Source organism: Columba livia, chromosome 11, assembly GCF_036013475.1.
Source record: "Columba livia isolate bColLiv1 breed racing homer chromosome 11, bColLiv1.pat.W.v2, whole genome shotgun sequence".
Classification (NCBI taxonomy): Eukaryota; Metazoa; Chordata; class Aves; order Columbiformes; family Columbidae; genus Columba; species Columba livia.
In genome coordinates, this window is record NC_088612.1 from 14624127 (window position 1) to 14636221 (window position 12095).

Sequence of the window (12095 nt, forward strand, 5' to 3'; positions counted from 1 at the left end):
CAAAGTTTTATGAATTTTGAATTAAAACTAAGTGTGTTATAGCCAGTTTTCAAGTATGCATTCTGTTTTTAATGATACCTCAGTGAAACCCTTCTGTGCATTTCATTTTATATTACAAAAGGCAGTCGATGTGAAACAGATTTTTTCATTCATGTGATCTTTGGAATTTTTCCTTTTCATAATCATTTTCTAAGATGAACAAACAGTTTGTAGATTAGAAAAAAATCGCCAGTGCTATGGGACTTAAATGTACCCCCCAACACAGGTTATTTCACACTGCAGTTACCTTCGTTAGCTGTCTTGGCAAACAGAAATAGTAAAGCACTTCAGCATGGAACAAGTGGTACACTACACGTGAAGTTAAAATAATGCTCATTAGTCAGAGCAGTATCTGCTAACGCATACAAGGAATAAGACGTTATTACACGGATTTCGAATCAACATAACCCATTAGCCTGTGTTATACCTCTGTTGTTGGTTCTTCTATACCAGTCATCTGGTACTTCTGCATTCTTTCAAATACCGAGTGATCTGCACAACCTCCTTGTGGTCCATATTTATGTGGATATCCTAAAAAGAAAGAGGCCGGGCTGAGTTTTCAAATTCCAAGTGCAAAATACGGCTGTATCTCTGCAGTTTCTTCAGTGTGTCCAACACTGCTCATGTAGTTTGAGGGAAGCATTCTAACATTCCAGCTTTATGCAGCTGTCTGTTTTTATTAAACATTTCTACTAAGATACATCCTTAGTTTTACAAACAGAACAAAACTGACAACTGCTTCTTAACATTGTTTTCTTACAGACAGCAAAATAAAATACGATGAGCAACATCTGACATAAGTACAAGAGCTATTATTTACACATTTGTACCCATTAGCTTGATAATGAAAAGCTATGGGAAAATTAAATAGGTATTAAAAAAAAAAAAAAAAACAACCATATCCTTGGCATACAGGTAAGTTTAGTTCTGAAAAAAAACCCAAACCATTTGAGTTTATACTCCAAAATACCCAGAGACCAGATTCAGTGGATCCACTGATAAGCTTAAAAGGACTGATCAAGAAATGAGTCTTCCAACCCTCACTCCTCTCAATCACACATATTTACAAGTGTTTAAAGAGGTCACGTTTAACATCATTTTTAAAAAAACTAGTTAAACACAAATGAGGCAAAGTTAAACATAGTTAAAATGTTTTTTTTTCAAATTGGGTAATTTTCCAGGTACAAAATATTGTGCAGCTGCCTGATCACATTCCTCCCCATATGGTCAGCCCTGGCGCAGTGCCAGAAGAATGAAGAGAGACAAAAAGAGGGGGCAAAGCTCTTACTGTAAACCACCTCAGCCAACGTGATTAGCAATGTAGTGGAACACAGGCTTTGCTATACACGATATTAAACAAAAAGCACTGCTCATTCACTGATGAGGTCATTGCACTTTTGGGGATGCTGTTTACTAGCACTAGATTGGAGTTCAGAGCAAAGGATTATAAATATGATCCTTCCCTTTTCCATCTCCACCACCTTTTCTTTTCCTCCCACCATAGTATTAAAAAAGAAATCCGCTATATTTAATCCAACTAAAATTCTCATTACCCACCACCCAACTTCACATCGCCAACCACTTATCTCTGCAACAAAAGTACATTACACAAGGGTGTCAGGAATGGACACTACTGTCCCACCATCAGCACGCTTTATGTACATAAAACCATCATAACTTTAAAGCAGCCCCTGCAGGTGGTAACTGCAGAAATCCACAGAAATAACTGGAAACTGCACAGCATATTTTGCACCAGCACAAAATGTCATTTTCTGCTGTCATCACACTTCCATTCCTATCCGGTGGTGTTATGACAGTTGACAGAACGGTACTAGAAATAAGTGCATTACACAAAATAAGCAGTCTTTCCTCTGTATCTTGTTCCCTAAAGAGGTTAGGAAATCCCTTAATACATTTTTAATACTGATTCCCTGCAATTCAAACAAATATTTCTCACTTCAAAAGTAATAATCTGGTAAGAAACACCTTAAAAGCCTGACAGTTAAAATTACAGATAATTGATCAGGAAACAGTCTGCACCAGCAAATGCCAAAGTTTTGCACATGCTGGAAAAGATAAATCCCTCATGGACGGATTTGCATCCACCCCACTAAACACAGGAGGCAGGTAATACAGGATGGTTCACTTTGGAACCATGCCTGGCTTGCTGAGCAAGTTGCATGCAAAGCTTTCTTTTGCTAAATGCTGCAGCACCCCCAAACGTGCAGGCACTGTTCCCCCTTCACCTTCCCAGCGTTCTGTTTCCTCTGTCCCCTGTAGCAGTTCCATTCCTGGAGCCAAGCAGGAACTCCATGGGGGCAGAAGCCGTGGACGGTTTTGAACCACACCTCAGAGGTCTGGTCCGTGCTCCTGAGCTGGTTTTAAACAATTTGAGCGGTCCAGCCTTCTGCCGGCTCTTTGGGATCATGAGCTTCCCAGCCTGTCCCCACCGCAGCCCCGTGGCTGATCCAGGGGAAGCAAACGCCTTCACCGGGAAATTACTGTTTACAGCAAGTGCACAACTGAGGAAAAACTAGAACCCCACTTTCCATCAGATCTATAGAAGAAGAGTTTAATTACAGGTTCAATTCTGTAACTACAGAAAATCCTCAGGTGAAACACATATTTTATTTTTCTTTTCCTGTATTGCCCAGTTTCCCATTTTCCACTTTGAACTTTTGAACATCTTGACAATAATAGTAGTGATAACAACAACGAACCTAAAAAAGCAACAAAAGAAACCCTTGTCATTTCATACTTTGACAATGATATCTTATTGTAACCAGATGGCAGACCATTATGATATGTACAGCTACAAATGCTCAAAGTAATATTTTTTATCCTTTTATAAAGGCACTGCCTACCACAAATATACTCCTGATCACATTCATATTTTTCTTCTGCTTGTCAGTAAATAGGATGATCTGTTGAGCATTTAAGTTAACTACTTAATGGATACTGGATTTAGGCATCTGGGGCAGGGATACGACACCAAACTTCCATTAAAAGTGATGAAAATTCAGTTCTTCAACAGCCATAGAGATTTGCCCAATACTAGCAAAAGCAATAGTGCCAGAGCAAAATTAAAATTTCACCAGTTACAAAGAAATCCTTATTACAGGTTTCATTCTAAGCAGCCTGTCACTGTGCTCCCACGACAACTGCCAAGTAGACTTCATTATTAAACGGACAAACACAACACTAACACTAACACAGAAGAAACCAAGTTCTCACTAATAATACATAGTTTGCAGTGCTCAGTTCATTCAGCAAATCAGGCTTTGCAAAACTACAAAATACTTCACTTTCTGTTCTCAGTTGTACAGTTATTCCAACACCATAATGACAATTACATGACTGTGTTCGTTTTCCTGAAGGTAGGAATAGGATTTTCCTGCCTACTGGTGACCTGAGAAAACTCAGATTGTCTATTTTACTGTATGAACTCAGGGATATATTTGAAGCATATGTGATTTAAACAAACACAGTTCCAATGAAATCCTAATCCTTAAAGAAAAGTGTCCAAAATATTTTAATGAAAATATCAATGTGTATCTTTCTAGCACTAAATTATAAAACAGTTTAATTAACAGTGGCTTAGAAACTAAAATCATTCAACTTGTGTTTCAAGTCATGAATAGAAAGCTGCCTTCCACTGGTCACCACATCCACTGTAACAGACAAAAGCTGCCTTATGAAGTTGACAATATAATCCCCATTTATAAAAAAATCTTTTGTTTAACTACTGAAAAAGAACTCATTGAGATGCTAATCATATGTTGCATTGTGATTTCTGAAAAGCACCAAAAAGCATATTGTTTCAAAAGGCTGAAACATGGGTGACCAGAAATATCCCAAATTAAAGCAAACATGACTTCTTCCCCAGTCTATCCTTATTTAGAAATATGAGTATTTTTGTGGCTTCTGTCCTGTGCAAGACACTTGTTGTTTTACTCTGTTTCACAAGAGTTTGTTTTGGATTAGAGCAATAACAACAGATTTGCATGCCTGTTTTAATTTTCAAAGCTACTGTAAATTTTAGCTTTCTTCATTGTTTTGGGGGGTTTTTTTGAACTGCGGTTCAATGCGAAAAACAGCTCTCATGAGAGGCAAAACAATGTAGCCTCAAAAGCACTATTCAGGAAGTGGCAGCAGCAGTTCTACACTACAGATATTTCAGACCAGAGAAATCCTAGAGGCATCTTGGATACCAACGGAAGAAGTTAAACTGCACAACCAGCAGGCGCGCACATCAGGCTCTGCGCGGGCAGCGGCCTCGGCTCCAGAACGGCTGTTTGAGCCGCGCTCACCCCCTGGACGCTTCGGAAGCCACGCTGCACCACTGCGGCTTGCATGGGGCTCTCTGGAATAGATTCAGACACTCCTCTCTGATAATCTGATTTTGTTTCTAACTCATGGTTTTGATGCACTAGATTCAAGAGGAAAAACAGTGTAAGCCAACATACCATCATCTGAATAATTGAAAGTAAGACATATCCTGCTCCCAATCACTTTAATAAGTCATTAATATGAACTGATTCCATCATTCGCTTTTTCCAGCTCTCAAGTGATCAATTTACTCCCCCAGCAGAGATCATTTCTACAAAACAGCAATACTAACTTCCATAAAATCAAATTATCTGCTTCTTTAATGTAGAGTTCTATTTCTGTCATTAGTTTATAACAGTGAAGAGAGTATTTTTAGTCACCCACTATTTACAGCATCAGGAACTGGGACATGCAACAATCTTCCTGCTTGTCTCGCCCCTTGGAAACTGGGCAAATCGCTTTACTGCCTTGTGTTGCTTTTCTTTCTTCCTCCATCTCTTTTCTACAACAGGCTTAATAAACCCCTTTGTAAAGCAGACAGTGACTTGTTGTCTAGTACTCCCACTACCAAGCAGTGACTTGAACTGTTCAGTGAGACCTATAAAACACACTAAAGAACTTAGAAGTATGTACAAATTATCCATAGAAATGTTGTTATAGAAGACTTCTTATGGTTTTACACCAGGCTTTTGTGATTTTTTTATTACTTCCCCCTTCTGTCGCAGCAGCAAACTCTGCAATACTCTGACAGCAGCCAGCAAGGGAATCGGCCTCCTCAGACCTCCACCCGCAATGCTCTGTACAGCTGAAAACCCAATGCACACTGCAGCTTCTCTTTGAGAATCAAAACCAGTCTGTGGAACGCTGTCCTATAAAGTAACTTCATTCTCAGATATGGGTCTTGTAAGCACCAGGAAGATATATGTTTAGTCAGTCAGAAGACAAGCGTAGCTCCCCATGTACATAAAATTCAATAATTGTATTCATTCAGAAGCTGTTTAAAATTATGTAAATTCTATTTGATCTTGGGTTAGTAATCACATTTACAGAATGGGATAACAGGAAGGACTAACACATCTACTCGCTCACAATTTTAACATACTCAAAGACAGCCAAATAAAATAAAGCCAAATCACAAGTAGAGATTTTCCTCATCTATCTACCTATCTTTGACATTTATTTTCACAATACAATCTCATAATGATGTATTTTGAAAATGATTTATACATATATCGACATAAGAGTGGTTCAACTAATTTTTAGTGATCTAACCCAAGACTCGTCATTCAATTCCAAATGACATTTCAAACTCAAGTCTTCTAGGATTTGCACAATGGCCTGATGGGACAAGTTTTTAAATGAAGTTCCAGTTTAAATTGATTTTTAAGCAAGATTGATGTTTTACATAAAGTTCATTTGCAACACACAACTTGTTAGCTTCTTTAACCAAAAGGTAATCTTAGATGTTGGCAGAAAGTCACTTTATTTGGAAAGACTGAAACTTGGTATCACAACTTTATTGCAGCAGGTTTTGGGTTTAGCATAAAGTTACTTGAGCAGCAAATAAAACTGATTTTTATCACAGCTGAAGACTGATCATACATAAAAAGGCAGGTAGAGTGCAGGAGAATTCTGCTGCATCAGTTCTGAAGATTTAAAACTATTCCATGGTACTTTCTTGTCTTTCTGGGTGTTTAAAGCTAAACTTAGATTTCTGGGGCTATACTCTTCAAATTCAAGTAGTACTCCCTGTACACTTCCATCAGCTACTGTGTAAATTGGAAAATACTGGGTGCCACCACACCTTCTAAAGAGCTCTCTGAAGGCAGCTGCAACCTGTGCAAGCAGGGGGGGCTTTTATTTCCCCACGAGTACCACCTTCACTAGATGTAGGTAAATGCTGAGTGACTTGGACTTTAATTATCCTTTACTTCGCATATCACAGGGAAGAACAATCAGTATATTTTAAGAATTCATTTTTCAAAAGAAACATGTCTCCACTGAGAAAATACACTGCTTATACACTTAAACCTGACTGCTAAGGATGCCTTACCATGGCAGAACAAGGAAGACTCACGTTGGTTTGCCATAAATTTCTTTCACGCCGTAACTGTATATGAATCACCTCAGGACAGCATGATTCACAGTGCCATACACAAGCCAAAGTCACATTTGATGCTTACAAATGGCTTACAGTTTTTGACATTTAATACAAAAAATTATTTCATCTGTAGCACAAAGTTGAAGTACTCACTGATATCATCTTCATGATAAATGACAGAGTGGAAGGGTAGAGTTTTGTCCTTAATATATCTCTCTGCTGGCTCAATGTAAAAGGTCCCACTGTGAGTTTGGATGAATCCTTCAAATTTTCCATCAATAACAGATCCATGGCTAAGACTTCCCTGCTCACCTGTTAAGGAGAAAAAATGCATTAGTTTTTCTGTGACTTTCTAAAAGCTTTCAGTCCTCTGCTAAATTTCAGCTTACAATCTACCCAGGGTATTAAGCAGACAAAGCTAAAGCATGATACTTGACTAATTATTCTGATTGTGCACCAGTTTCCAATAGCTATAAACCTATATGAATTATACAGTAATAAGATTCTGGATAACAGCCGTAAGACATTCTTGCAGAAAGTTTGTGTCTGAATTTTTAAGACTAAGATTATTCAAAAGCAAGACATACAGTTATTCCAAATCATAGTTACCAAGTTGAATAGCTTCCTATTCAGATGCAAAAATAACAAGTTTTAAAAGCATACAATGAAGAATTCTACTCTTGTCCTGGTTTTGTTAAAAAACAAGTTTCTCTTTTAGTGAATTTGCCTGTCAGCTAAAGCTTCATTTTAGCTGCATTTTCCTGGAGAACCAGCTACATGTTTTGGTAAACACAGCAATGGAATGCAAAGTTATTGATAAGAACAGCTCTTGTGAGAGGAGCAACGAGAAACAGGTGACCAAGAAACTGACCAACGAAGTATAATATCCCATTCACATGAATATTTCATATAAAAGTGGGAGATCACGAGGATCTCATCCCTTTTCCTTTTGCTTATGGCTGACATTAGGAGAGGACCTTGCTAGTCATCCCTGTGAACTGAGGCCTGGTGAGAGACTGAATCCAGCTCCGATTGGCTGCAGAGTCCAGTCCAGGACTTTGGGTGCCAGCTCTGCAGTTGCTGAGTCTTTCAAGACTGGTTTTGTATATTTTGTATTATTTTCTCTATTCTTATTAGTAGCATTAGTAAAACATTTTTAATTTTTCCAAGTCTCTTCTCTCTGACCTTCTTTTCCTCCCGATCGCCTGTCCTGAGTGGGAAGGGGGGAGAGGGAGGGGCAAAAGGGGGAAGGGGAGGGAGAGTGGGTTAACAATATGTCTGCCAGGGTTTTATTGTCACCCCGCAATCTTAACCCTCGACAACTCTGTAGTTCATAGCTGTCACATACGCAGCATGTGATCCTATATCCAAGTCCTGTCCTTATATATCTCCTTACACAATTACTTAGAAAAACAAACAAAAAACAACACAAGAAACCCTCACAGTATGTATACTGAATTTTGAAAGCTTCTTTCAAAGATTTCCCTATATTCAAAACATCCATTTTTCTCTTCAAGCATAAGCTCCTTAAAAGTGTAGCTAGGTTTAAGTGTGGAATGGAGTGAATTTGAAACAGTCACAATCTGAAAAAGTCAAAGTGTCCAAGTTTAATCATTAAGAGCTACAACATGCAGCATCCTCAACAAGCCTTTCCATAAGGAGGATTAAAGATTACTAAAAAAATGTTTATATGCTCCTCACTGAGGAGGGTTCAGAATCCCACTATCAAATTACCAGAACTGAACTCATTCCACACCACAACAAAAAGCCCCACACACCTTAAAAGTCCTCTGACCTGCTGAAGTTGACTGGTAAGCTGGTCTACCTAGATGCATATAAAGTGCTAAGAGTGTATATTTTTCAGTTTAAAACTGTCACTTCAAGACTGTAGGACGTTACTAATAGAGATCTTCAGGAAGCAGTTAGATTCCTTTCAGAACCAAACAGACTGTATAAGAAAGGACAGAATAAGTCTTAAGCCTTTTCTTTTCACCTTTTAATTCCTTAAGTCTCCTTCCTTTTAAATCAATGTTACTTTCTGTATTTACTGAAACTGGGTATACTATGTTTAATGATGGTAGCTCTATATTCCTTAAATTCCTTTAAGCTAAGACCAGTTCCTAATTATTTTTTTAATGCAGACAGCTATTTTTTAAAATGCAGATGAGTATGCTCATAAACAGAGTTGAACTTCAAGTTTATGGATATGAAAATTATTAGGTAAAAGTACTCATTTGTTAAGTGTGACTGTTAAATGAGAATAAAAGCAGATGGAGTTAAAATGCACTAAGATGAAATATCAAAGTTTAGTAATGAAGATAACCTAATCACACATATATTAATTTTCTGCGTGTACAATTAAAAAAATCTCCGGTTTAAAATTACTGCACTTTAAGCCATTTTGAATGGTGTACTTACCATAAATGTGTCCAGTGTAAATATGGGAGGTATCATAATCAATAACTTGATTTGATATTTCTACTTTAAAGTCATCACTAAAAAGAGATGTATCTCTCTTCATTCGAAGGTTGAAGTGTCTAAAGTGAATAAAACAAGATAGTAAATTGGCTTTGAGCTTCAATTACAAGAGCACTAAGCTAAGCCCTTCTAATCAACATTTTTGGGTAAACAATTTGCAGACCCTGTAAAATCTATAGAAAATGTTTATACTGTAGGAGAATTAGACCATAGCCTAGAAGGATTTTCTCAAGCAACATTATTTGGACACTTTTAATACAAGTAGTTTGATTTACAAGATTTAAGCCAGAAACCAGGGTTAGACTCAAATGCATAAATCTAGAATTCCGACTTTGACTATACATTTGTTCCCATTCCTCCAGAAGACACAGATGTAGCTTAAGGGAACAAGCAACTATTTTACTCCACAGCACTGTGAAGCAGAAGAGGTAAGAACGAGCATCAGCTTATTTTATTTTCATTGCCAACATTTAAGTAATGTAAATGAAATGCAGATGAACCAATTACTGTTCCAACTGAAACTCAAAAAGTAAGACGGGCAATAACATTAAGTAAAATAAACTGGTGGAGTTCCATGCACAACTATGCAGACTACTCACTGAATTATCTTGTTCAAATTACAACACTACATTCTTTGATTAGGAGTAGGATTTGCATCTTTAGAGAAAACATATTACATTGTCTTTGTTCAAATTAAAAAAAGTTTGGTTCAGTTAAGTCAAGCAACATAACTGAAGTGTTTTAAAACGCCTGATTTACATGAATTCACTCCTGTGACAACCGTTAGCTTACTTTTCAGAATTTCATTTGGTACTATCTTAAATTTTTTACACACTGTGCAAATACAGATCAGTGAAGTTGATGAAACTTCAGTCATTCAAGTTTTACTCTTGATTTTCTTCCTATATTTTTCTCTTTCTGCACAACCATGAAATTGAAGGAGTATTATATTTATGTCAACGATTTGTTACACAAGAGTAACTGATAACAACTACATCTGTGTCAGTCTTCATCTAAAAAAAATGTGCCCAGTCTCTCAGTATACAAATGATAGAGTTTCCATAGTGAAAGCTAGTTTCCATTTGTGCTAAAAGAAAAATAACCAAAACACTAAGCTCCACAGGGTAAAGTCGATCAAATCTAACTACTTTTTAGTATACCTGAAGCATATATATCCTCAGTTTTCACTTCCACATTAAATAATAGGACACTACAGTTATAAGTACTTTGAAACAACTGTACATTAAAATTCAAGATCAAAGAAAAAAGCCACTTAAAACCTGGTAAGGGCTCTAGTGACTCATGTTGACTATTCTGTAACGCAAACCCTATTTCACAATCAAACTATATTTATTATTGTCGTCACAGTGTTAAAAAGCTTCAAAGTGAGTATCCTCCTCTGGTGATGCATTACTTATCTACTACGAGGTTATGAAATTCTGTGATGTGGTTGGTAGATGGGGAAGATTAAACTTCAGCAATTCCCTGTAACTCTTGTGCCTGGTGCCAAGCCAACCACTGCTCCTACCGTAGTTTCAGTACAGATGTATTACATTTGTGAGGGCAGATTCTCTTGTTAAAAGGGAAGAAGCAGTTCACTACAGGTGTGTTTGAGAATTGGAGTCAGGGAAGAACACACACCAGCAGTTAGTAGCTACTCATACCCAGACAGAAAGGCACGTTTTTTGATAGATAGCTAGTATTTATAATACACAACATAGAGACAGAGAATAAAAATTCTTCTCTATGTTAGTCTCTATACTAGCTCTGTAAAACTGTCTTTTTGGTAACATAGAGGTTCATGAGGCTGAGTACATAACATGAACAAGCAATCCAGAAAAACATCATAGGACAGAATGCTACAAGATTATGCAATACATTTTGCTATGAAAAACAACAACAAAAAACCCCAAACCAAAACAAAACCCACAAAAAAACCCCACAAGCAAACAAACAAAACCAAACATAACCCCAAAACACCAAACAAAAACAAAACACACAACAGAAAACAAAAGCAAAAAAGAGACTAAGCCACCTTGTGTGGCTCTTCTGTGCAGAAGTTAGAAATGAACGAGCAGAAAGAAATTAAGACCAGCATGGATAAGAATTTGAAGAACTTCATTCAAGTACTTCAAGAAGTTCTCCTCACTTTGGTCGTAACACCCTGCTCAAGCTGTTCCAGAGATTCAAACTCCATTTTAGTTGGAGTTTTCCCTGTGCCTGAGTTGCCCGCAGTTACTGTGGATGAATCAGACTCTCCTCAAGTGCATCGGAACTGCCGTTCAATGACAAGAGATATTAGACACTGTAGAACAGCTCTCCTCTCCTCTCTAATATTTGATAGAAGACTTCTTACAGCAAGGACTCTGCGATTCTGTCTCTGTGATGAACTAATCTGAGCAAGAGCACCTATTATGGTAAAAATTACATTTTCCTGGTAAGAAAAAGAAGTAGTTTTTCTGAAAAAAAAACCCTCAATCTACATAGCACTTTTCTCTGAGAAGTGCAAAAATGTTAGTTTAAAATCAGATTTTTTTGTTGTTGTTGTATTTATGTAACTTTCAAAAAAAAATGAGGAGCAATTACCATCTCTGATACTCAATTGTTTTAGGAATTTCTTTATTGTTTTGAAGTACACTATATAAGACGAAACAGGACTTCTCATATAGTAACTCCCATCTATGTCAGTGGAGTGGGGAAAAATCCCAGACTTCTATCTCAGAATGAAAGTGAGTGATTTACCAAGATTAGCCTAAAGTAACACCAAGCAGATAACTGAACCAGTCCTAGGCCTCAGTTGTGAAGCCATCCAGGGTATCCTGTCCTCAACTGCCAGGTCATCTACATTCTCACCCTTACAATTTGGCATGACATTCAACACTGCTTTGGACTACCGCTGTTGACCATCACATAATCGCGCTTTAGGATCAGTTTTGAGGTTTGCCCAGGCGGGCTGCTCCGCAGGACTGGGCTTCAGGAGCTCAGTAGGGTCTATCAAATCTGGGAATGGTTCTTCCTTCTGGATGGGACACCCTTCCACCAATATTGTCTTCAAACCGGACTGTTAGAAGCTCTATGTACCAAATACAGTTTCATTAATTTTCAAATTAAGACGCCTCTATTTATTCTCCTTTAATTTTCCCCCTCT

At 37.5% G+C, this 12095-nt stretch overlaps 1 protein-coding gene across 1 annotated transcript in view; it reads right to left on the bottom strand.

The window, feature by feature from the left end:
* Nucleotides 1–12095, bottom strand: part of ADAM10 (ADAM metallopeptidase domain 10) — a 45511-nt gene that overhangs the window by 13790 nt on the left and 19626 nt on the right. The window contains 3 exon segments of the mRNA XM_065076013.1: nt 467–570; nt 6623–6781; nt 8888–9006. Of these exon segments, the coding sequence (XP_064932085.1) occupies nt 467–570; nt 6623–6781; nt 8888–9006 (382 nt within the window).